The following is a 27768-nucleotide window of genomic DNA, read 5'->3' as shown; positions in this document are numbered from 1 at the left end:
TTTCTATCTTAGGAAAAACAGGAAGGAAGATAAATTATGATAAATTCAGAAGAATAGATATTCTAAAATAGACGTTTTCAAGAAGATCGTGCTTGATGCAGACTGGTCCGAAGTCCTGATCAAAAACCGGCCTTCGGTCTGTTTTTTTAAGATTTTACGAAAAGATACTGGACTTATACCACCAGGCTTTCTCAGTAGTTGTATGGAAAAAAAAGAAGGCTAGGAAACCATGGATGACACCTTCAATTTATAAACAAATACAAGAGAGGAACAAGCTGTTTCAAGAGTTTTTGAGACTGAAAGATAGCGATAAATTTGATGAATATAAAAGGTATCGCAATAAACTAAACAAGGAAATTAGAAAAGCAAAACACAATTTTACGGTAATAAATTTGATGGCGTTGATGTTTCCAGTAAGCTATGGAATATATATAATGAAATATGTCATTCAAAGCCCATTCGATCTATCAGTGATGAAATTAAATTTGCCGGCAAAGCCATTACAGGTCGAGACCTTTTTAACAAGTTTGATGAGCATTTTCTAACTTGCGGCAGGAAATGAAATAATACGACAAAAGTTGACCCAAGCAGCTATATAAACAAAAATTGTTTTGATACTTATACCTGGTGCCCGCTAGCGAATTGGAAATAATTAGCATAATACATCTATTATTAGTAAAACTGCAGCTGGTCTCGACGAGGTTAAGACTGATCCAATCAACGCTGTAGCGTCAACAATTTCAGCTCCACTGGCACACATTTGCAACTGCATTCTAAAGGATGGACACTTTCCCGATGAATTATGTTAAATATTATGCTCCGAAAAAGAAGTCAAGAAGCCGAAGTTAGAAACGAACGTGGAACCGAGTGCGCGTCTGCATTTTTTAGTTTTTTTTTTACAAGCGTCGAATAAAGAAGACGTTCACCACTTCGGCTCCACTTCCTGGTTTTCAACATATGGTGCCATGACCAGGATATCAGAACTGCAGTTGAAGACCCCTGATGATGAAGCGAGCTACCTGAACTGAAGACGACCTCCCAAGCGAAGAAGCCCTAATTCGTTGTGATATGGCCTGAACCGCTGGAGTACAATGTCAATTCTGTTGACATCCGGTCCAAATACTTTATCTTTTGTTCGACGTATCCAATAAATTTCAGCCTTTTGTACTTCAGTTGCGTCTAAACGTCCCTTATTCCTGGTGCTTGTGTACCTGCAATTTCTAGCAAATCGTTGTGTCCACGCAGTTATAAGCATCCGTCGGTTATAAGAGCTGTAGTCGTTGATGTTTACAATTGTAAGCACAATGGTCGAGCAGCTGCTTTCAAATACGTAATTTTCTCTTCTAGGCCGACTGTATCCTGAATTGCTGCTGCGGTACAGGTAGTTTCTTCCATTTCGACTGTATCCTCGGGTGTAGCAGGGCTCGTCGATTGTCGTCTCAGTGTAGAGGAAGTTTGGTCCTTTCCACCAAGTTGAACTTTCCAAGAGTTGCTCTGCAGTGGATCCTCTTGACAGCAAATCGGCTGGATTTTGATCACTCGGACAATGTCTCCGCATGTTCAAATCAGTTAGGGAGAGTACCTCTGTAACTCGGTTTGCTACGAACTGTTCCCGACGTTTCGCTGAACCACGTAGCCAATGAATCACGATCATAGAATCTGTCCAAATAACTGTTTCAATGTACTCTAGATTTAGAGCATGTTTCACTGTGGCAGCTAGTCGAGCTGCAACTAGGGCTCCGATCAGTTCTAATTGTGGCACAGTTATCTTTTGTATAGGTGCGACTGTCGACTTGCCTAGTAGTAGCTGAACTGTTGTGGCTCCCTTGAAGTCTCGTATCTGAATGTAAAGCACGGCGCCGTACGCAACTGGGCTAGCGTCACTAAGAGCGTGTATTGTAACCTGCACAATCTGGCCCAGGAGGGTTTGTCTTCTCGCTGATCCACAGTTCTCAGGCCTTTAGTCCACGCTGTCCACTCTATAAGAAGAGACTCAGGAAGTGGCGCATCCCAGGTGTATTTCTCTAGCCACAGTCATTGTATAACTAACTTGACTACCAGCACGAACGGCGCTAAGAATCCAAAGGGATCGTACATGCGTGAGGCGAAGCTTAAGATCTGTCTCTTCGTAACCCTTTGTTCGTTCAATGATTCAAGCATCTTCGTTAGTGATCCCTTTAAAATGTCTTTGTCGGTACCCCAAAAGATACTAAGAATCTTCTTTTCCTTTTCTCCATCGAACTATACGTTTAAGTTTCTACCATTATAAAAGTTTCGTAAGTGTCGATCATTTGTCGTCCACTTTTTTAGATGCATTCCTGCCTCTTTCACGATACCGAAACAATCGATAACGACTTGCTTCGCTGCTTCTTTGTCCTGTGCCCCGATAACCAAGTCATCTACGTAGAAATGATCTTTCAATAGTTTGGCAGTAGAAGGGTATTTGTCTTCTACCAGTTGGAAGCGGTGTCGCAGAGTTGCCGCAAGGAGAAAGGGATTGCTGCAAGCGCCAAAATGAACCCTTGTCATGCGCAATTCTTCAATATTGGAAGACCCTTCTTAAACCAGAAGTAGCGAAACGCGTCTCGGTCTTGTTCAGCCAGCGATATTTGAAGAAACGCTTTTTCGATGTCGGCGGCAATTCCAATCTTGAAGCTGCTAAACTTCAGCAGTAAGTCGAGGATGTTGGGGTTCAAACTTGGCCCTGTCCACAAGACGTCGTTAAGTGAAAGGGAGTCCGAAGCATCAGAAGAGGCGTCGAATACCACCCGTACTTTAGTCGTAGTTCTTTTGCGTCGCACTACTGCTCGGTGTGGCATATAGTACGTGATATTTCCACTCGTACTGTCTATTGTGACCTTCTCAGCGAAGTCTTTGTTATAGTAGCTCCTAATGGCAGTGTCATATTCCTTCTGAAACTCTGGTTCTCGATGTAGCGTTCTCTGCAAAGACTCCAGCCTCTTTAACGCGACATCCCAGTTATTTTTAAGCTGGGAACAATTGCTGCTCCACGGCAGTTCAACTTGAACGCGACCATTGTCTCTAACAGTTGTTTCCACGAAGTTCTTCAGGACGTGTTCGTCATCTGTCGAAAGTCTGTCCTTGTTAGTCAGTCCCAGATATTCTACTTCCCAGAAAGACCTCAGTTGCTGGGGAACGTTGGCTTCCATTCGGCATATAATAAATTTCCTTATGGTTTCTGGCTTGTAGAACTTAGGTGGGCTTCTCGTATCTCCATGAAGTATCCATACTATGATAGTTTCGATGGCGGTCAAGCAGTCGTCCAGTCGATGAATTCTACCGCTGACGAGCTGCCAGTAATAGTCTGCACCTATAAGGACGCTTATTCCATGCTCAGGCGAGACTTCAACTGCGTTGACTTCAGCCAAACGTAAGTTCTTGCTTTTCAACTTTGCAAGTACATTTGTCTCTGTTAATGCTGACAAGTCATTGCATATTTCGGGAACTTGTATAGCCTCTACTTCAAGTGAGTTTGAGTCGTACTGGCTATGCAGCGTGACTCGTACTCTCTGGTAATATTTCCGCGGTGCTGAAACGTTTCTAAATCACGAGATGGTGAGCTGCTCTTCGGCTAACACAGTGGCTTTCAGCTTCCTAGACAATTCTTCCGTGACAAATCTTCCGTGGTGGCAGTCAGCTTCGCTGACTGCCACCATCAATCAATATTCTTGCGAAACATTTGCTTCCAGATCCCAGAGCCCAAGCTTGGGTGGTCGGCACAAGAACTCTGTACTTTAGCGAGTCTGTTAACGAGCTGGAAACAGTTGCCTGCGTTTCCATATTCTGCGGCTTCCATTTTCGGTCACACTTCGTGGTGATAGTCGCCCCTTGCGTTTCGCACAGCTTAGTCTCTTCCAGTTTCGGCATTCATTAGATCTGTGAAATTGTCTAGCGCAGTGGAAACAACATTCTAATTTGCGTAGTTTCTCTTTCTTCTCGTGTAATGTTAGTTCCGTTGGGGAGACATCCACCGAGTGATCTTTGTGTCCACGTAATATACAACTCTGAAGTCAGTTTCATGGTTAACATAGATCAGTACCTTGGAAATGCTCATTGGATTGTCGTTTTGCGGGTGAAACTTGTTCTCTCTTGTCAGGAGTCATCATTATAGTCTCTTCCCAGCTTCTTCAAGGCTCAAGAGGTCTAGTACAGACATTTCATTTAGCTTGTCACTAGTAACGCCTGTATTTGTCGAAGACAAGATGCGCTGAGTATAACGGAGTACCATTTCTTGCGGAAGATTTTGTATTATAGGAGTTTTCAGAAGCACTGCGTATTCTTTTTCTTCGACGCCAAGGTTATGTAGGGATCTCACGTGCGTCTGCACTTCTTCATGCAACCTTTGAAGCCCTTCGAAATCTTCGCAAGAACGAACTTTACGTAGGTTTTGAAGACGACGCATGTGGTCGTTAACAATCAGAGACTTCTGACCGAATCTTTCTTTGAGAAGTTCTATAGCTGTGCTACAGCTGTGCTATTGCTTTTGTTTGTTGTCGACAGGCCACTGATGACACCTTCCGCTTTACCCATCAAGTAGCTCCGAAGATATTTCAATTTGTCTACGTCTGTGATATATCGGTTCTGTTGAACAGTAGACTCAAACTGATCCCAAAATTCTGGCCGTTTAAGAGGGTCACCATGAAACTTCGGCACATCGACCTTAGGTAGCTTAACATGTGCGCGTGCTTGATGAAAGTCATTGAGAGATGCGTGCGTAGTCGATGATTGCAAAGCGGATAAAATGCTTTCACCGTGGGATTTCGCGAGGACGATAGATTCTTGATACTGTCCGATGCTTCGAAGCTGATCCTCAAGGTTGTCCTCAGTAACATGCTCTTCTACTTGGTTATCAAGGTCCATAAGCATAGTTTCCTTCACCTTCAATAGGTTAAGAAGGTCGGTCAGCTCACCAGATGGTGTTGGTTCCATCTGCATAAGAGTTGTCGTTGATGATCCTGGTGACCATTGCTCGAACGGTAGCACGCTTCAGTCGTAGTCTGTCCATGTCACGTCGGGAATCGGTGGCTTCGTGATGACGTGGATCGTTATTTGATTCTGTCCCAGCGCCGTCGCGTTGACCGCGTCGGTCGGTCGCCCTCATCAGGCAGCTCGCTTCATCGTTAGGGTGGTTCATCTGGAGCTTGTCACGAGTCTAACGACAAATTCTTGCTACCATCTAAACGATTTGTGGCACGACGAGGAATTTGTAGGATTGTATATTCCGACAACGCCAAGACATTTAAAAAGGCCTCAAGGGAGATCCAGCGACTTTATGATATAATGAAATCACAGGAAGTACAATCGTATTTCGGAAGTAGCAGGATTGTTTGGAAATTTATCACCGAACAAAGTCCTTGGTAGGGAGGATTTTGGGAACGACTTATTAGATCTGTCAAGTCTACATTGAAGAAAACACTGGGAAACAGTTTCTTTACCTATCAAGAACTTTCGACCACGCTCTATCAAGTAGAAGCGATGATAATTTTCACGACCGATAACATTTGTGTATGCAAAAGCCTCTGAACCAATGCCGCTTATGTCAAGTCATTTCCTCATAGGCTAAAGGTTGACTATGCTTCCTCCAGACTTGTCAAGCACAGCATCAAAAAAGACACCGTCGTCACGCGAATTCAGCGAAGATGGAAACACAGAGAACACGTGTTAAACAATCTCTGGAATCGGTGGCGTCGAGAGTACCTCCGAGAACTTCGTTCAGCTCACATTAATGAAAGTAGACACTCAGAATCAGTGAAGCTTGGAGACATAGTACTGATAAAAGAATTAAACTCGCCAAAACAATTGTGGAAGATAGGACAAGTGACTGAATTATTTCCGGCCAGCGACGGCAAAGTTGGCTCATGCAAAGTACGCACTTCCAATGGCAACACGTTGCGGAGACCGGTACAGATGCTGTACCACCTAGAATCTGCTGCTGGACAAGCTCCGTCTTTGAAAGGAACAAGCACACGCAAATTCTTCGGCCGGGAGCTGTTAAATATTATGCTACGAAAAAGAAGTGAAGAAGCCGAAGTTAGAAACGAACGTGAAGCCGAGCGTGCGCCTGCATTTTTTTAGTTGTTTTTTTTACAAGCGTCGAATAAAGAAGCATTCTCCACTTCGGATCTGCTTCCTGGTTTTCAACAAATTAAAAGTAGCACGCGTAACTCCTGTACACGAAGGTGGAAAAAAAGATGACATAGGAAACTATCGTCCTGTCTCCGTTCTGTACGTATTCTCGAAAGTAATTGAACACGTTATATTTAGAAGAACTGACTTTCTAAGAAAACACAAATGCATAGTACGCCGGCACTTCGGATTAAAAAAAAGAACAAGTCCACTGAGCTAGCGCTACTAGACATTAAAAAAATTTTTTTGAGAATATTGAAAAGAAACAGTTTACGGTGGGAATATTTTTGGATATCAAGAGAGCGTTTGACTCAGTTGCTCAGTTTGTATTATTAAATAAGGTACCCTGTTATGACTTAAGGGGCCAGGCTTATCAGTTAATCAAAAGTTATTTAGAAAATCACAAACAGTACGTGATAATAAACAGCTGTTCTTCTGATCACAACATAATCACAACGGGACTACCACAAGGCTCTATATAAGGTCCCCTTTTTAAACAGATTAAGACCGGTTATATATCGTGCACTAACTCAGTCCCATCTACAATACTGCTTACGGATATAGGGCTCTACAACGACCACAAATTTAAATAAACTTGAGGTTTTACAAAAGAGAGCTGTTCGTGCTCTTGAACGCGTCCGCTTCAATGATACCACATGTGCATACGAAATGAGGTATAAATTAGCACCACCAAATCTTTTTTATACAGAGAAGCTCTCACTTTATATCATCGAGCAAATGGGAAAAAAAAACTAGGCAAATTTTGAGCCTATCTATCTTGAAACGACCACAGAAGGCAACTCCCGTGTGATTAACTAGAAACTACCTAAGGTTACAAATAATTATGGGATGCAGAGCTTGAGGAATAAAATTCCGAAGCTCCTAAATGAAAACAAGGAAATGGTAAACCTAATAAAGCAATGGCCATCGATAAAATTGTGCAAGAAATATCTACCCGAACATAGCTCGTTGGTGTCATGTGCGATTTTCGTTTGAACTCTGTGTGTTTTAATGAAGCGAGTTTTATATGCTTATTCATGCCAGTTTGAGCCCAATGAATACTGTAGCGTTTTTATATGTAAGGCAAAGTAAAGTGCTAGGTCTGTATTTGTTTCCTCATTCCTATATTTGGTAGCGAATGCGTACTGCTGCAAATCTTGACGTTAAGAACTGAAGTAGTAGTATTACAAATATGGTTGTTTTCGCTTTTTTATTGTTCGCCCAAACTATGTTGTTCATGCTGTTTTTTGGTTGCACATCGTGTGCTTGCTTTTATTAGCTTGCAGTGTATAATTTTTTCCTCGATCTTGCCTCATGAATTCCTTGTTCAAGCCTCCCCCCCCACCTCTTCTTTTTTTCCATTTCTACTCATTCTTACGCTGTCCCGACTACTTTGTTGGAGTGCAGATTGTAGAGGGGTCAGGGCCTCAGTCAGGCGCATTAGTCCTTTAATCCTTTAGTCCTGACCCTTCTGGTTTTCTATAAGCAAACTGTAAAACTTGTGAATACTTGGAGAACAATCTAAGGATGACACCGGCATTGATGTATGTGTTCCCTAACTTTGCAACCAAATGTATTGGTGTTCCTGTAGTATGTGAGCTCAGGTGTATAATAAGGGCATTTCGTTAAAGAAAGTAAGTTGAATAACAGCGCATTTTTTCGGAAGTTTGAAGCCAAGTATTCGTCAATGGGGCTGTTTCGAAATTCGTTCCATTATTATCTGCCTAGCTAAATGACTGGCTTCAATTAGTTTACTTCAAACGCACAGTAGTGGTGTAGTCGATTGGGCGTTGCGTGGCTAAGCTTGAGGACTTGATGTCAAAACCCAGCCGCGACTGCCACATTTCTATGGGAGCAAAGTGAAAAAACACCCGTGTTATGTGCACTGGATGCATCTCAATGAAGCCCGAGTTGTCTGAATTAACTCGGAGTCCACAACTTTGCCGTGTGACTTAATCATATTGTTGTTTCGGTATGTAAAACCCTAAAATTCAAATAGTAGACCATATCTGTCCGCGAAAGTTAATAAGTCAGAAGTTGATATGCGCTATCTCGATAATTGGTGAATTATGCGTTTTAATGTTTCAGTGTAACACACTTCTGCCTCTTCGAGTATTCTAGATAAATGAGTGGATATTCTATATGAGATCTCTATATGCATGGATTATTTTTTAACATTCTGTCAACCTAAGATGAACACCCATATACGCAGAATTTTGCGCTGAGCGCACGAGTCACATATGCGTGCCTTTATAAGCTGCGTGAAATTTCCGCGAGTGAAGGCAAATTTTCTTCCCGTTAGTCACAGATGGGGTGAGTCACAGCTGTCACAGCTGTGACTGACAGCAGTCACAGCAGTCACAGCTGACGTGAGAGGTGCCCAGCATGTCAATTAATTCCCCTTCGATTTGCTTCTTCTACTCGTTTTTCTTTATTCTTGCATAGTACGTCAGCTTCTTGAAAATGTGACTGACGTCCGCACATGCTAATAAAAAGCAGGAAGCCCAACCTTCCGCTTGTGTACGTCACTGCTGTGCTTCATTAAGGTTTCATTGAAATATCTCTCGGTTTGCCTGATGTGGAATTTCTCACGGCTCAGCGAAGCCCTGTCTGCCTACTTGACCCACTTTCTGGTAGAGGGACCCACAAAAATTGCCCGTGAGTGCATCGAGGTTCTGCTTGTTGAAACAGTAAATCAAGACAAAGGACTTGTACGTAGTATGTCGGTTCATTGGTATCCCTTAAGCGCACAGAACACTTAGTGGTATAACATAATCTTTACGATGGCTTCGAGTTTATTAGGTTTGCCATGTTATGGGGTACACCATGTATGAGCCCTTTCTGCGCCCATTCGTGGTCAATGTTGCGCAACAGCTATGTACCACTACGGTAGAATGGGTATGCAGCACTTAAAATCTATTGATGAACGTCTATTACCTATCGGAGCCATGCATCTCTCATCACCATTCTTCGCTTAACACGCATGATACATTGCCTTCGTCCTCGTGACATCACTGCGTCGACGTCTCACACTGCGCCTCCTGTTGAACTGCTCTTTCCGTTTCGTCACAGCTTGTGAACAGTGTAGTACATTACTATAAATCTTGACTGAAATCAGGGCTGTTTAGATGCGGCACATAAGCATAAACTTTCCTGGCAGTGAGACGCTGCACAAGAGGAAAATATACGAAATTGTAGGCTTTACATTTTGATGTATCGCACTTATCTAAGCGCTATGCGAAATATTCGCATCACATGAAGCTCGTCAGATGGATCTGGGTAGGCTTCGTTCATTGCACAGAGGCTGCGCCTATTGACACGTGTTCTAGTAGAACAGTCATTGTCATCGGCAAGTTAAAAGGCTAATGTGTGTACCGATACACACACTTCAGGACTTCAGTCGTCAAAATATTGGGAAAACTAGAATGAGTGGTTTAAATAAGCCATAGGAGCCTTGCGTTCACGAATCCTTTATTGTGCTTGCAGAAAATCTTACTCTCCGGACGTTCAAAAGCTGTCGGTATATTGAGCAATGTAGTGTCGCTCCCTCCCCCTCAGAGCTGGAATATACTCTAGCTACAATCACAGTCCGTATTTCCAGAAATTGGAGCCGCCAGATTTTATTGAATAGGACAAGGCGGGGGGATGCTATAAAGGACAGCGTGTTGACTAAGTTTTATTTTGTTCGTTTTTTGCAAAGAACGGTCATTTTAGGAAGGCCTACGGCTACATTGCTTGAACTAAATTGCAACTGCTTCATCTCATAACCTTGTATTCTTTACTTGTATGGAAAACAATGCAAATAATTTTATTTCTCGTTTGCTTTCAGGCAGACCGACGACTTTCTGGCCCACATTAACAAGCCGACCGCAAAAGAGTGGGCAAAGAAACAACTATGGGACTTCAATATCTACCACTGGGGCGTAATGAATATGCACAAAGTGATTACTGGTTTACCAGACTATTTCGAAAACGCCCTTCTTTCTTTGAAGGTCCATAGCATCTTCTTTCTTCCTCGCTCTTACGGCGATAGGCTACTTATCTTAAGCAGGGATCCTGCTTACGTGGGTTTAATAAAGCGCGGTAACGGGACAATCACGTTACTAAAGACTATTAGTCGGCGAGTACGAACACTACGGAATGACATTGTTATGATTAGTAGCGCGCCGTAGGACGTGGCAATTGTCAGAAATAGAAAAAAAATGCATCAATTGGCTGCTATAAAAACTCAATTCTAAGCCAAGCGAAATCTTGTACTGCAGTTTTATTCAACAACTGAGTCATATTTCCGCACACGGCAATGTGACCGAAAATTTGAGGCAGATGCACTGATATTGGGAAAACTAAAACGGTAAGGGCAGTAAATGACTCTGGCTGCGAAGAACCTGACTGTGATCATTTTGGATCGCTTCTCTGCGTTCTCTCGCAAAAAGTGCTAAAGCTGAATATTGCCATGGAAAACTTTCGGCTAATAGAACAACTTGCCCTTCCAGTTGCATAACTGGTCTTCTTCTAGATTGAATATTTCCTTCTCAATGTTCAAACTCTTTCATAAAATTGAGTAACGCTTTTATTAGTGTTGTCTTCTTCAGTATGTTAGATCTGTGGGAGGCGTTATTGTTCATTGGTAATCGGGCACAAATAACACGATACAAATTGAAATGGCACAGATACAAATAACAAAGATGCAAATAACACAAGTTCTTCTATTAGAATGCGAAACAATATCCAAAAGAAAGAGCTTTTACACGAGCATCCTGATCGATATCGTGGGGGTGAATTTTACGCCGGTTCCTGCATATTTGGTTGTTTCGCTGCTTATGTATATATATGTGCAGAGTGCACCATGAATGCGAAAGGCTGAGTTCTTATGAGATCTAAGTTGGTGACTATAAATCCTACATCCCTAACTAATTATTGCATGAATTGTTGTGGGCCTTGTCGATTGTGTTTGATGTTTACGACGAAGCTACGCTCCAAGTTTATCTTCTAGTCATAAAATATCCGATTGCCATATCTGATTAAATATGGAGCTATGGAAGTATAAGCGCCTTCAAATTTTTAAGGCTAGTCATTTAGCAACGTCTGGGTATGTAATTTACGTAGCAGGGGCGTCTTATAGGGGATGTCTAATCCTAATGCTCAAAGTCCTGATTGATAGAATCTGAACGACTTGAGTAATTTTAGATCAGAGTTCTTTGTATGGCATCGCTTATCATGATAAGCTAAAAGTAATAGTTACATTGCCAGATTTAATGTTTGTGATAGCTTGCGATACACCACTCCTCCCGTATTTCATATTGAGATCTTGTAGCACTTTTTGATATTTCAGCGCAAAATTAGGATATCATCAAATGATACTAAGACTTCTTGAGGACATAATTTAAGTATCTTGGCGTGTAGTGAGCCACCTAGCGACAGATTATTTCGGCTTGTCTAGCTACTAAATTCATTAAAATTGCAAAGTATTCCCTACTCCGCCTGCGGCTGTTTTCAGAAAGTCATTCAGTTCATTGTAAGATTACAGAACAGTTAACACGCACTTCACCTCAGCTGCCAGGACACACAAAGGACTGGGCGATGCACTCTTCAAAATAAAAGGTGTGATCTCATAATAGTACAAGTCAAGGATCTTGAGAAAAAAATGCGCATATACTATAACATTAGTAAATGTTTTAACAATATTCAGTGTGGTTAATATATTCCGTTTCATTACTAAAGTTGCGCTTACAAAAGTGACAGCAGTTGAGCTGTGTGGACCCTGACCGGACACAATGGCGATCGTTTCTAGACAGCGTATCGAAGACAAAAGAAAAAAAAGCACCGAGAGAACACCTGCACTAGCAGAGACTGCTACTGGAGGAATAAAAAAATTGTAGTGAAACCACAGATGAAAGGGTTGCAAATCTATCATGCCAATTATAATTAAACGTTGTAACCGTGGTTCGCTTGCTCTCAGATATTGCTACGGCGCATAACGTCGCACGATCGATTCTTGGTCGCAGCTACAGCCTATACATTGTCCTGAAATCTAAAACTTCACTCTTATTCTAAGAATAGTGCCACACTTATGAACTCCAACTCGTCGAAAATATTTCGGAGCCTCCCATACTACGATGCCTCTCATTGCGTGCATCTTGACGGGGGTGGCAAAGCACAAAATTTCAATAGATAGCAATAAGTATACACGCAAAAGTGATGCAATTCGTTTTTTTATTCAAGTCACAAGTTTTAAAGAACATTTTCTAAAATTTCAGTGCCAAGTATTACAAGTTCACGCGGTAGTCCTTGAGCGGTCAGTCACAACAAATTTCTTTTTACCTGCAACGATTTCTCCGTTTAAATGATCGTCACCCTTTTTTTTGCGTAGACTGAATGCTGAGCAAAATATTTGGATAGAAGCTATGTGACACGATTGATTTTTTTTCACAAGTTCTCGAGGGTGTTACGTTGGTAATGAGCGCGTGTCTGAAAACAAGATAGCCATGTTTAAAAGCAGGTGTTGCTGCAGGTGCAGCAGCGCTGTTTAAAACGGTTTGTGATTGCGGCGATGTTTACGTAATGACCTCTTGCTTCCTTTCCACAGAGAGCAGCTCACATATCCAAGCTGACTGCTAAGAAGGAAGTGGCGTCATACACCTTCATCGGCTTCTACGGGGAAAAGCAAGTTGCCTGCGAGAAGGCGGCACAGCACTTCAAGTAAGCAACATTTAATCGTACAGGGTCTGCAAGAAAGTTGTATTCAGAAAATGAAAATGCTTGCGCAACATACAATAGCGCTGTAGAAGTCGTCGCCATGGTAACACAAGCCGCATGTTTTTTTTTTCAATTGTCGTAGCGAAAATGACAAAGGCAGGATAAAAATAGCGACACGCCTTAATACAAATTAAACGTAAAATTTAAAATCACGGCTCATTCACATTGGCGACTCGCAAACCGCGCGACTAATCTGCTTCTCGTAAATAGTCAAACATTGACACTTTGGTATGAAAGTGACCGTCCAGTTTCGGTCGCTCGATGCTCCATTTAATGCGACTATAAGGTACGGCAGGTACTTTGCGGCGTAGACAGTTTATGTAGGTATGTATATAACAGCTTTCCTGCCTACGTGCGTCCCTTCATAGCCCAAGGTCGAATGGGTAGCGCATCTGGCTGCTGGTGAGGGAACAGGTCAATGTAGAAACGGTTAAACGTATACAGAAACGGTAAAACTCTCTACTGTCTTCATTGCGCGTGCTCAGCGGGAATGCTGCGTCTCAGTGCCTAAAAAATGGCACCAGTGAGAAGAGCGCGCCGCGTGGTCGGGGGTCAACAGCCCCCGTCACGGCCGCACAGAGCGCGGAAACGGTGCGGTGCTGTTTGAATTTTGAATTCACTTGACGCAGTCTGCCGTGGCACGTACGAATGGCATAGTTGCTTCAGAGCACGCACTGCCAGGTACATAGGGCTGCTCTACTCACCGTCGTGGCCTTGCCTAGTGCGATGCAATACCTTTCTGTTGACTTTGTCCGATGAAAGGATGGACGCGAGCATAGCCTTTGCTGTGAGATGTGTGAGTGCGTTGCCGTACCAGGAACACCTTAGCCAATTGGGTGACTTGGTGCAATTCCATCTTCACGTGCCGCGCGGACGGCAAAGTTAGAGACTAAGCAAGGACGTCAGAATATAATTGCTAATTAACGTTTGAAATCTTATTATTATTTGCCCTCATAAAAACAAAAAACTTGACGAGTTCGCAAAATCGGATAACTATAGCGCCAACCCCTCATCCCTCTCCTTAAAAAAATAAGATGAAAGCCCTCCGGTGACCGATTTGCAAGAATAAACCAACACATGCAACGCCAAAATTTATTTCTAAGGAACTTGTAACTTTACGTTTTGCCACGTGTTTGGTTTCGATATGAGGCAGGCATTTTGATCTTCGTTCCTCCATACCACGCTCTTCAGCTAAAGGCTTAGTATTGCGTTAAGAAATGTGCGTGACAGGTGTCCTTCAATAGGGAAGAGTGTGCTTGGAATTTTCCATCGATGCATAGACCCCTTTGACTCATGTAGCAGGGTTAACATGGCAGCAGAATTTTGCAGATAGCATTGTTACGACACGCCCCAAACCTTCACATACGCTTGGTCTTGCCCGTCCTGTGCGCAAGACATCTTGATGCCTGAGCGCGTGAACGCACCGCTTACAAAGACTGCCCACTTTCTTCGTTTGCGGAAAAAAAAGAAGCTGACTTAGCCCCGCACTGCTTCGCCATATTTATTGGAGCATGTGCCCGATCATGTGCATGAGGAAGCACTGCATGCCTTTCCCGACCATTATTGCCAATGTAGAGAAACTGGCCAAGCGGGCTCAAGGGGGCGCTGAGGAACGTCATGCGCCCCGTAACGGCGGTAGGCCGTACTGTTGCGCCTGAACGCGCCGATAAAAGCCGGTCCTCTCGTAGTCCTGCTCCACCTGTGATCGGGCAGTACCCTCATAATAATAATAATAATAATAATAATAATAATAATAATAATAATAATAATAATAATAATAATAATAATGACATGCGAGTAAAAGCCTTCTCCGACTGGCAGTGCATATACAGGACCAACGATGTGTTTGCATCCTGCTGCGCCAGGTAGCGCTACAGGTATTGGGAGAGCGCCGTTTCCGTGCCCCAGATAGCGGTGACCGTGCCCGTAGTCCAGACTACGCTATTGGACTCGAGCTCCGCCACTGGAAAAGCTGGCGCCACCGTCGGCGTGACGTCCTATTAGGGATCGCGTGGACATAGCGGCCGCGTCGGCTGCTTCGGGAGCGCCGAAGCAAGCTGAAAACGAGAGTTTAAATTCCCTCGTACGCTGCGGTTCTCATTTAGTGGCGAGATTTTCCCGCTTCGAGTGTGTCCTTTACAACGCTTGAAAGCACTACAATAAGTAGGGGCTGCCTTTGAAGGCGCGCAACATGGTAGACTACTGCTCGGTGCCGCAGTGCCGGACGTACGCAACGGAGCCCGGTGTCAGCCTTATTCACACGTAGCCGCAGCACAAGCTGCGTGAAGCTTGACTCGCGAAACATAAAACCGACAAACAGTCGTCGGCTACAATTCGGATATGCAGCAAGCACAGACGCTAGGAAGATTTCTGCTACGGCGCCGGGTCTGCGAGGTTCGGAAAACGCGCACTGAGACGCTCGCTCGAGTCTGCTGCCCGACTAATTTCATGACGGTTTGGTCTATGAACTTTTTGATGCTATAGATACTGACAAGTTCACTGAAGTGGAAAGGGAGCCGTAAGGAGCACATTTAAAGAAAAGCATGAGCTATGGTCATGTTTGTGTTACGAACTAATGCACTGGATTACAAAAAATCAGCAGCGCGAAATCGCACGCTGAGAACACCGATAAACATAGAGTGCGAGGCAACTCGAGAAATAATATTTAAACGTCGAAGAATTTAGAAGAAAAAAAGAAGATTGAATCGTCGCAAAGGCACATCACAGTCCCCGTAGGCGTCGAAGTCTCTACAATGAAATTATTTTTGAACAGCTCTAATAGCGCCCACGCAACAATGGTTGCTTGTATACTATTTAGACAGTAAAAAACTTCTCTCGTTTCCAAAGTACGTACAGAAATTTCTGGAAGAGCTCGTGCGTGGTGTTTTCAGTGAGCGCTGACAGCAAAACCTATAAGGAGCACGCCCCTTGATCCTTCATACTACGCCAGCGAGGCGCTTCCGATAGATGGCGACTCCGTAACTCCTCGCCGCCAATACAAGTTGCGAATAGATAACGGTATCTCTATACGGCCCGACCGGCACGCATGTGTGAAGGTGTTCAAATGCGTGCAGCAAACCATGCATCTGTAATTAAAACAGCTTAGACGCCTCGGACAATAAACGTCGGGTCTTAGGAAGAGGTAGGTAGGCGCCCTTGAAATAGCGAAGCGGCGAAAACGTGCCACGCTTCGAATTTGGGAAGCACCGCGTGTCAAAAGTTATCCCAGTATTCAGAAGTACGTGCTAATTTCAAGCCCATGCTTGACGTGCTATAAATAAGGCATGTCGCTAACACGCCGAAGAAAACGTAATTAGCGCCCTGGGCGTGTTTACGTGAGGCGTCATTTAGATCAAGTCCATCATGGCCTTCAATTTCAGATGTATTTCTAAATACCGGGATCAGGCACGTAAAAACTAGGCGGATGGATTCGTGCCACGTTTTCTTTGGTGTGCTGCACTTAAAAAGAAAATACCTATACCTTACATATGTACAGGGCGTTGACAGATAGGGTAGTTGAGAAGGGGGCACGCACAATGATTTGAGTTCATTGCAGTTAATAACAAGCATCCCCTTGCTATGGAACATTACTAACAAGTTGAAAACGCTTTTCCTCTTTCAGAAAAATCTACAGACCTCATGTTGTGGTGTTCCTGGGGCACATATCTTTTAAAGAAGAAGAGATCACATCTGAAGTGCCCAATTTCGTATGCATAATACTGCCGCCGACTATCTACAAAATTCCACCAAAAATCAAGCAAAAGTTGGTCTATGGGCACACTTATGTGAGTTTGAAGTTCACTTATATTCCACGTGTGGCCCCGTGCGTAGTACTCTAATGAATTTTAAACGTAGAAATATGCGACATAGAGAACAGATCACAATACACTTCTATTTTGCAATCTGCATAGGCTTCAAATAACAATATAAGTGCCACGTACGCTTATGTACAGGGTGTTCATGAGGTGATCTAGTCGAAGCGGAGGAAACTAGTTGCAAAAAAAATTGAAGTGCACAATCGACTAATAACAAAAATTAACTAATGAACTTTTGAACTACCTAGCTTATTACGCATGCTTTAATTTAGAAATTATAGCCGTGGAGTTCGCGAGGAGGGCTACACTTGGAACGAATAGCACCATTTTCGAGATCTCCGTCACGTCGTTCTTTTTTTCATATTTTGCGGGCTTTCTTCCAAACCCGGAAAAAAGGACTACGTGAGATGTATCGTACACGAAACAACTTGGTAGCTGGTTTCTGAAGCTAGTGCTCTACAAATCTGCGTATCACACTCGGTGTCCCATGTCAATAATTAAAGAAGTTGGATGGTTAAGCCTACTTAATGAGTTATTTATGGGGTAAACGACAAATTGCCTTAATTACTATAGCCTACTGCCATGCTATGCATGCTATGAACGCGTGAGTTCGCTTCAATACATATATATATATATATATATATATATATATATATATATATATATATATATATATATATGTATAGTCCTACTTCTTGGCGCATGAGCTGGGGGGTGGCCTTTCTTGGAATAAACAGCGCTGGACAACTTGATCGGTCTCGGTATTATAAAGTGGTGGAGGAGCGTCAAGACCCCGACGTCCTCTTGCGTTCCCGTCCTCCCTGGAGCTCCGTTCCGGTCGCCGCCTGCGCCCAGCTACCCCTACAACGATGGACACTTCCTACCCCGGCCCTTCCGGTGCCTCTAACCCTACCACACAGAAAACCCCGCCTGCGGTGTCCTCTTGGACTGTGACGAGCCCTCAGCGCGATCCCCCTGTCTTTGTGGGACTCCGCGGTGAGGACGTCGACGATTGGATCGACCACTACGACCGCGTGAGTTCTTGCAACAAGTGGAACGACACCCACAAATTGAGGCACGTCGCATTCTACTTGACCGGTGTTGCCAAGACGTGGTATTTCAACCACGAATCCGACATCGCGGATTGGTCCACGTTTGCGTCCAAGCTGCGGCAAATCTTCGCTTCCTTGTCTGGCCGTGCAGAAGTCGCCAAACAGATGCTGGGAACGCGCCTCCAACTTCCACAAGAGTCTTACACCTCATACATAGAGGATGTCTAGGCTCTGTGCCGCCGTGCGAATCCTAGCATGACGGAAGCCGAACGCGTTCGCCACAGCATAAAAGGCATTGGGTCTGTCGCGTTCAACGCCTTAATCGTGCAAAATCCGGCTTCTGTCCAAGACATCACTTCCACGTGTCAACACCTAGACGAGCTGCAGTCTATTCGTCTTTCACATGACAGCAGCGGTCCATAGGTTATCCATTCTCCAGATCTACGTGTTCTTATCAGCACCATCATCCGCGAAGAGCTTCAACTACAAGACCTAAGGCGTCCACCTGCTGCCTGCACCACAACCCCCACCTTCGACTTGCACGATGTCGTAAAGCAAGAGTTGACAGCAATGACTACACCCACGACGCATCTCGCTCCGGTAGTGCGCCCCACACCTACCTACGCGGATGTTGCTTCGCTACCCACCCCTACCATGACCTCCGTGCCTACTGACGTCTATGCCTATGACCATTTGGCTTCGATGGGAACCAGAGCACTTCCGGCGCCATCCTACCCTCAGTGGCGTCCACCTCGTCCTGTTTGTTTTTACTGTGGTATATGCCGCCATATATTTCGCTTCTGCCGCCGTCGCCAGCAGGGTGAAAGACGAGGCTATGCAGAGCACGAGAGAGACCGCACTCGCCGACCAGACGCCTACTATCTCGCATCGTACTCGTTCCCTTAACACCGTTTTCCGTCTCCTCCAGCTGCTCCCAATCTGCCTCGTAGTTCCCGTTCGGCCAGACGTCGTTCTCCATCGCCTTACCGGCGCTCTACATCACCGCTTCGCCCCACTTCCGAACTTGTCGACCAGCACTCGGAAAACTAACTGTTGCAGTTTTTGGAGGGGAAACTGCTTCTTATCGGTCTTCAAAAATTCGTCCTGTTCTTCCGGCTAACATGCTTTCTGTAACTGTCGAAGGTGTGCCCGCGTCAGCTCTCATCCATATCGGTGCCGCCGTTTCTGTTCTTCGTATTGATCTGTGTTCCCGGATCCGGAAGTAAAAACGCCTTATTTTGGACCTATTTTGCGTGGTGCTAATAATGCATTCATTCACCCCGACGGACAGTGTACTGCTCATGTTCTCATCGACGGCATACGCCACCACATTGAATTTATCATCCTTCCAACGTGTATCCTCGAACTTATACTGGGTTGGGAATTTCTACATTCTGCTTCAGCCATCATTTCATGTAGAGTGGAAGTTGTCCATATCACGGATACAGCGATTGCACTTGTTACGGAGTCTTCCCTTTCATGCGTGAACTTGGCCATCGCTGCAGAGTACGTCCGGCGTCCTGGTCACGAAGACGTTGTAGCCGTAACGTCCAGTCAGATCACCGACGGAGACGCCCTAGTCGCCCCTTCTTCCCGCGGAATTCTCATTGCCACCTGTCTCGTCCGGTTTTCACGTGGCCGCACCCTCCTGTCTGCTTGCAACACGACCCCAGATCCTGTGATGCTGCCCAAAGGGATGACTGTGGCAACCCTCGCCGACACTCAACCTATCTTTATAGTCACGATTTGCCCTCTTTCATCGCCAGCACCAACTTCAGGTTTGGATGATTCTTTCTTTCTTCCAACCGTTCTTGGTTCTGACCTAACAGCCACGCAGTCCGAAGCCTTAATGGTGGTCTTGGCAAAGCACAAATCGTGTTTCGATAGCTTTTCCCCTGTGTTGAGCCAAACTCCTGTGGCTACACGCTGCATCCAAACCGATGGTTCCGCTATAATACGACGACGCCCCTATCGTGTATCGCCGTGCGAACGAAAGGTCATTGAAGAACAGGTTGCTGACATGCTTGCGCGGAAGATAATACGACCTTCATCTAGCCCATGGGCTTCTCCCGTGGTCCTGGTAAAGAAAAAAGATGGCTTCGTTCGCTTTTGAGTCGATTATCGAGCGCTCAATAAGATCCCGCACAAGGACGTATATCCAATACCTCGAATTGACGACGCTTTGGACACACTACAAGGGGCGGAGTATTTCTGCAGCTTGGATCTTCGATCAGGATATTGGCATATTCCGATGAACGAGACTGACAAAGAAAAGACCGCATTCGCTACACCAGACGGACTTTATGAATTTAAGGTGATGCCTCTTGGCCTTTGTACCACTCCCGCCACATTTGAGCGCATGATAGACAATGTACTTCGTGGTCTAAAATGGAGGACCTGCCTCTGTTATCTGGACGATATTGTCATCTTTTCGTCTGACTTCAACCAACGTCATCATCGATTAGACGAAGTTCTCAAGTGCCTTGCAAATGCTGGTCTCCAGATCAATAGAAAAAAATGCAAATTTGCAAGCAAGACTGTAAAAGTATTGGGTCACGTCGTCTCAAAGGAAGGCATCCAGCCAGACCCCGAAAAGATTAGTGCTGTTCTCCAGTTTCCTCTCTCCCAGCAACAGAAAGATCTACGTAGTTTCCTCGGTATGACGTCATATTTTCGTCGATTTATACGCAACTTCGCTGCAATAGCAGCTCTTCCACACAAGCTATTGGTAACCGGTGCCTCTTTCACATGGACTAGCGACTGCGAGTCGGCTTTTCAAGCTCTTACGCGGCATCTTACTTCCGCACCAGTGCTTCGCCACTTCGATAATCGAGCCCCCACCATACTCCATACTGACGCAAGCGCACAAGGTAATGGCGCAGTACTTCTGCAACGTAATGCAGCTTCTAAAGAGCAAGTCATAGCATATGCCAGCCGAACACTTTCTCAAGCTGAGCGGAACACTGCCATTACAGAGCAAGCCTGCCTGGCTATCATTTGGTCGATTCAGAAATTTCGCCCATACCTTTACGGCCGCCACTTCACCATCGTCACCGACCGTCATGCTCTGTGTTGGCTGTCATGAATGAAAAACATGTCAGGACGCCTAGGACGCTGGATACTCCGCTACCAGGAATATGACTTTACTATTACGTACAAGTCTGGAAAAAGCCGTCATGATACAGACCCAATGTCTCGCTGCCCACTCTCACTCTCTCCCGGTAACGCGCCGTCGTCTTCCCCACCACGTCGTTCTGATGCTACGCCTGCCTCACACCAACTCTCGATAACGACCCTGGACCAAGTTACGCTTTCATCACGCTCTCATTTCATGTCGCTTCAGCGGGACGACTCCAATTGTCGAGCTCTCATGGATCGCCTTAGTGGGTTCGCCGAACCACCCAACAGCCGCTTGCGACGCCAACTTCGACAATTCCGCCCTCAAGGTGGCATGCTACACCGCTACGTTTACCACCCAACAGGTCACCGATGGGTCCCAGTTCTACCTCGATGCCTTCGCCTGCGAGTATTAGAGGCGCTTCACGACGACGCATCGGCTGGCCACTTAGGCTTCCACAAGACTTACGACCGCATAAAGACCCGCTGCTTTTGGCCTGGCCTATCCACAACGGTGGCCAAATACATTGCCTCTTGCGCGTCATGTCAGCACCGCAAACGCTCGACATCCCCTCCTGCCGGTTTGCTCCAACCTCTCCCTTGCCCGGATGCTCCTTTTGAATTTGATAGTGTTGATTTATATGGTCCTTTGCCGTTGACACCCTCTGGTCCCCGTTGGATTGTCACTTCGGTCGACCATTTAACAAGATATGCCGAGACTGCCCCTCTGCGATCCTGCAACGCTTCTGAGGTCGCCGACTTTTTCTTGCGCTCCATCGTCTTGCGCCATGGGGCTCCTCGCGTTCTACTCAGTGACCATGGCAAGGCGTTCATTTCACAAGTTCTCGAGGAAGTTACCGTCCACAAATCTACTTCTAGATATCATCCGCAAACCACTGGCCTTGCTGAGCGCTTCCACCGTACGATGTCTGACATGATTTCCATGTACATCGGTCCTGGTCACACTGACTGGGATAAAATTCGTCCTTTTGTGACATTCGTATATAATACTGCTATTCAATGGACTACCGGCTACAGCCCTTTCTTCCTTGTGTATGGACGATCTCCTTCCACAATATTCGACTGCGAACTCTTTTTAGCACCTTCTTTGCCTAACGCGTCGCTTCCAGTAGATTTTGCTGCCCGAGTTGCACATTGCCGTTAAATCGCCCGGCAAAGCACAGAAGCTACCCAAGCTGAGCGCAAGCGTCACTGCTACAACAAACGCCGTGACCTACGTTTTCACCTTGGAGACCAAGTCGCGCTTTGGACTCCAGTCCGCACCCAAGGCCTCTGTGAGAAGTTCCTTGAACGCTACATTGGCCCATACACCGTTGTGCAGCAAACATCTGCAGTGAATTCTCTCGTCCACCCCGTACACTCCGTCACTGACCGGCACCGCCGGAATGCCGAAATCGTTCACGTCTCGCGGATGAAGCCCTTCACTCCCCGTTTAGATAACCTCTAATCTGCGGCCAGGCTGGCCGCTTCCATGACGGGGGAAAGTTGGTGTAAGCCCTAATAACTTACTTCGTCGTTTTCATTTGTACATAGCCATCATCATCTTCCCTGTTCTTCTACTTCATCGCGCATGAACTGGGGCGTTGCCTTTCTTGGAATAAACAGCGCTGGACAACTTGATCAGTCTCGGTATTATAATATATATATTTTGTGATGCAAACAAAGGACAGTACACGAGAGAAGCAGGAAGCGTTGGCAGCGTCTGAACCACTGCAGACCAGGCACGAGGGAGTCTTGAAGAAGGGGACAATGGGGTTTGTCTTCACCACGTCAAGATTTTTGTTACCATTGGTCGACGGTTGTGGCGAAGCGGGTGAGCTGACGGCGTTCTTTGGCGCGTAAGGCAGTTTCAGAGGTGGGCGTACATTCGGATGAGTCGGGTTTGCACGAAAGAACGGTGTCGAGTGTGGTCGAAGGTTTGCCACCATACAACAAGAAGAATTGGGCAAAGCCTGTGGTCGCCCGAACTGCATTGTTCTAGGCGTATGTAATACATGGCAAAATGAATTCGCGAATAAAGGGGCGACATTTTGGGAGAGCATGTCGCCAAAAATGCGGTTAAATCAATGCGTCAAACGATTGGTTTGAGCACGGTAGGCGGTGGTGGTGTCATGAACGATGCGACAGCAAGGAGTGCGTTTACTAGTTCAGAGAGGAGCACAAGTCCTCTATGGCTCAGAAGTTGATGAGCTGCAGCGTAACGGCGATGAAGTTTTGCAGGAGGAAGGATGCTATATTACTGGCCGTGGCAGCAGGCAGAATGGCTGTTTATGCGTATCGTGTCACGTCATCGATTGTGAGGTGAATTACGCAGGTAAATCAGGCGTTAAGCACTCGGGATACGTGGGCCGCTCTTGAAGTTAGCGCAGTGTCGTGCCGACCCGCGGCGGAGGCGAAACATTATTTCAACCAGCACATCTCGTCGATGCATTGCCTTGTGTCAAGGGAGGACTGTGGTGAACGCGGGAGCCACTGGTGACCTGCTTGTATGATGTCCCCACATCGCTCCATATCATATCAGGGCCGGACGGGGATCATCGCCGTCGTGTTTTTGTTGCGACCAACGCCGTGTGCACTGATCCGCACTTTGGCAGCAGCAGCGGATCTGTGAATAACCTACCTACTGAACCATTGTTTACTATTCTTTAGATCAGTGCTGTTACTGTTCGTTTTTTTCCTCAGCCTTTTTTTCCCCTTTCTGCTGCTGCTGCCGAGCTGTTTGGTTATGTCACCAGCCGAAATGGAAAAAAAAGATATCAAAGAGTTAAAATAAGAATTTTCGCGAGGTGATCAGAGGACTGCCCACGAGAGAGCTTCGCAAAGAAATACGTCACGTGAAACCAAGTCGTGGCTTTTTTAATAAGAAGTTTGAAGAAATGTCGGTGCAGTGCTGGCAGCTTGGAAAAGAAAATAGTGAGCTAAAGTCTGAACATGGCGTTATCAAAACTGAATGCTATCAATTGAAGAAAGCTCGTTCTCAACAATGAGCGTAGAACTACCGCCCTAGAGCAGTATTCGCGAAATGAAAATATTGATGTGAAAAACGTCCTTGTCGTGGAAAGGGAACAGTTGAATAAGGTCATTCGGAAAATTGGTGAAGCTGTCGGCGAATCCGCGAGGGAAGATGACATTGAAATTTGCCAGCACGTGACTACTAGAGATGACCCTTGCCCCCATATTATTGTGCAGTTCAACCGTCGGTCAAAGCGCGACTAAGTATTAGAGAAGGCGCATAACATACGTTTAACGACAGCCGATATTGGTTGCCCAGGAAAGACCTTTATCTTCGTAAATAAACAACTATGACCGCAGTTAAAAAAGCAGCTTGGACAAACTGTTGCGCGCAAGAAGCGAGCCGAACGGAGATTTGCCTGGCCAATGGGCGGCAAAATTTTTGAGCGAAAGGATGAGATGTTGCGGGTGCTTCAGATAACAAATCAAAGCGTTCTAGAAAAGGTCGCCTGAACTCGTAAAGCTCCAACTTAAAAAGAAAAGCATCAGGACGGCTGCACATTTCCGAATGCCACACCCGTTAAGTCTATGGCTATCGGGAATAAAACGCCACATTTTTTTTCCTCGTGTAGAAGTACAGTCAGCCCGAAACAAGGCAGAACAGATAGCGATACGGTTTCAATTGTTTGAACTCTCTTTCAACGTCACGATGGTTTCTGAAACCTGGTATAGCCGCCAGTCTTAACTTCTTTGTATTCCTAGTTATGCTACCTATTCCTTGAACCGGAGTGATAAGATGGGTGACGTGGTTAGGCTTTTAGTAACGAATGTGTTTCATCATCATCATCAGCCTGGTTACGCCCACTGCAGGGCAAAGGCCTCTCCCATATTTTTCCAACAGCCCCGGTCATGTACTAATTGTGGCCATGCCGTCCCTGCAAACTTCTTAATCTCATCCGCCCACCTAACTTTCTGCCGCCCCCTGCTATGCTTCGCTTCCCTTGGAATCCAGTCCGTAACCCTTAATGACCATCGGTTATCTCCCTCCTCATTACATGTCCTGCCCATGCCCATTTCTTTTTCTTGATTTCAACTAAGATGTCATTAACTCGCGTTTGTTCCCTCAACCAATCTGCTCTTTTCTTATCCCTTAACGTTACACCTATCATTCTTCTTTCCATAGCTCGTTGCGTCGTCCTCAATTTGAGTAGAACCCTTTTCGTAAGCCTCCAGGTTTCTGCCCCCTGGGTGAGTACTGGTAAGACACAGCTATTATACACTTTTCTCTTGAGGGATAATGGCAACCTGCTGTTCATGATCTGAGAATGCCTGCCAAACGCAACCCAGCCCATTCTTATTCTTCTGATTATTTCCGTCTCATGATCCGGGTCCGCAGTTACTACCTGCCCTAAGTAGATGAGTAGTAGTAGACGAATGTGTTCGAGTGTGAATAAAAATGCGGTTGGATCACATACGGCAGACATTGTCAGCTCCTGACTGGAAACTTACCATTAATCTTGAAAAGGAAGGTGTACAATCGGTGAATTTTACCAGTGCGGACATATGGGGTAGAGACTTGGAGACTGACAAATAAGCTTGAGAACAAATTAAGGACAGCGCAAAGAGCGATGGAACGAAGATTGCTAGGCATAACGTTAAGAGGCAGAAAGAGAGCGCTTTGGATCAGAAAGCAAACGGGTACAGACGATATTCTAAATGTCATCAAGAGAAAAAAAATGGAGCTGGGCAAGTCATGTAATGTGCCGGTTAGATAACCGGTGGACCATCAGGGTTGCAAAATGGGTACGAAGAGAAGGGAAGCACAGCCGAGGACGGCAGAAGACAAGGTGGAGCGATGAAATTAGGAAATGCGCGGTCGCTAGTTGGAATCAGTTGGCGCAGGACATGGGTAATTGGAGATCGCAGGGAGAGGCCTTCGTCCTGCAGTGGACATAAAATAGGCTGGTGATGATGAGTGTGAAATAGTTGAAGCGTTTTTTATGATTACTGGTGATCATCAGATAATGACTGTGAAATGTTGTTTGTGATTTTTTTCTCTGATATACCACCCACCGAAATGCAACGTGTCCACCTTTATTAAGTTTTCGAACACTTTCCTGTCGTGGGCCAATGAAAATGAGAACAACCTTACTATAGGCGGTGATCTAAATATTGACATGCTGACTTCCAGCCGCCAACATCTTCAACTTTGCGATATCTGGGAATCTAACTCATTTACAAATGTTATATAAGAACCTACTCGATTCCATTCTCATTCCTGCCCAGTTATTGACATCATTATAACAATTAGCACAAATGTATCCTATTTGGTCTGGTGTCATTAAAACAGATCTTATTGACCATCCACGTGCATACGCAGTTTTAAGCGATAAGAAATTTTAATTTATGGATGCGAAGCCATAATTCCGTTACATATGCTTCAAGCATGGCTATCATACTTACTTCATGTATATCTAAGATTAAATGGAACGGCGTTTTCTGTGAAACCCACACAGACACAGGGTATATTCTCTTTATTGAAACTTTTCTAGAAGCCTATACCAAGTGTTTTCCATTCAAAACAATGAAGCGGCTGCGCAAGGCAAGGAAGCCTTGGATTACTTCAGAGTACGTTAAAGCTACAAAATAAAAGAAAATGTACTTTACGAGCGCTTTTTAAAATCTGGGAACGAAGAAGGCGTTAAGACCCCCCAATTTAGAAAATACAATACTACTACAAATAATCTTTTAGGAAGAAACAAACCCGAGTTGTTCAGTATCCTCTTTGATCCCGAAAAGAAAACCCCGAAATATCTGAAGCCGTCTGGACAAGGTTGAACATGTTGCCATGCTCAGACGGCAGCACATACCCGAATAAACTTACCGCGGGCAATCAGATCCTCACTAGTGATGACCTTGCCGTAGCCTTTGATAAATTCTTTACCTCCATTGGAGAGAGTTCACATGAGAACCATTTCAAGTGGTTCATGACCACGCAAGTAATCGAGTGCGAATTTCTGTTTCCAGTAACTACACAGGAGGTTACCGCTCATTTCTTGGCCCTAAAGAACAGTAGGTGTTGTGACGCTGACCGCCTGGCAATTCGTCTAATTTATCATGTTATACATATTCTATCCCCTGTCTTAGAATATATCAAGAATTTTATGTTTTCAATAGGAACTTTTCCTAAGCGTCTTCAGATAGCAAAATTTCTATTATTTGCAAGGGTGGTAACAAAACAAACATCAAATTTAAGACCCATTTCCATCCTGCCATTTTTTTCTAGAGTAACTGAAAAACTAATACATAAACTAATAGTTTCATTCATAACCAAGCACCACATTACGACGCTTTTCAGTTTGGTTTCACAGAGCAGTGTTCAACTGAAACGGCGCTACTAACGCAAAAAGAAATCATACTGTGTGCATACAAAAAGGAAACATATACACTCGGAATTTACGCTGACTTCACAAAAGCCTTCGATAGAATTAGCCACATTACGATAATTAAGAAAACTCGACCACTATGCTTTCAAGGGTAACCTTCTAAATGTAATAAAATCATATATTGGATACCGACAGCTAAAATTTGAAATTATTGGCTATGCGTCTAATTTTAAAGAATTATCGAAGGGCGTTTCCCAAGGTGGTATTCTGGGTCCGCTACTCATCAATGTCTACGTAGATGACTTGGTAAACATCGATTAAAGTACAAGCTTTATAATTTATGCAGGTGATACAAGCTTATTTTTTAAAGACTGCTATTTGCATAAACTTCTGTACAAAGCAAACAGTGTCTTGGAAGTACTGAACACCTGGATCATAAGCGATTCATTAATTATACACACCTCCAAAACAAAACCACACTTTCGTCCCAAAGATAAGCCCGTAAACTGCGGTTTGACCCTA

The 27768-nt window shown here is 44.9% G+C and overlaps 1 protein-coding gene across 1 annotated transcript in view; it reads left to right on the top strand.

Annotated features, from left to right (window-relative positions):
- Positions 1–12850, top strand: part of LOC142591474 (uncharacterized) — a 31352-nt gene extending 18502 nt beyond the window's left edge. Inside the window, exons 3-4 of the mRNA XM_075703802.1 lie at positions 9977–10139; positions 12734–12850. Coding sequence (XP_075559917.1) covers positions 9977–10139; positions 12734–12850 — 280 coding nt within the window. The remainder of the gene's footprint in view (positions 1–9976; positions 10140–12733) is intronic.
- The last annotated feature ends 14918 nt before the right edge of the window (positions 12851–27768 follow it).

The sequence above is a fragment of the Dermacentor variabilis genome, chromosome 8 (genome assembly GCF_050947875.1).
Source record: "Dermacentor variabilis isolate Ectoservices chromosome 8, ASM5094787v1, whole genome shotgun sequence".
NCBI lineage: Eukaryota > Metazoa > Arthropoda > Arachnida > Ixodida > Ixodidae > Dermacentor > Dermacentor variabilis.
The sequence above is the reverse complement of the archived record's forward strand: the minus strand, read 5'-3'. Positions and strand labels throughout refer to the sequence as shown.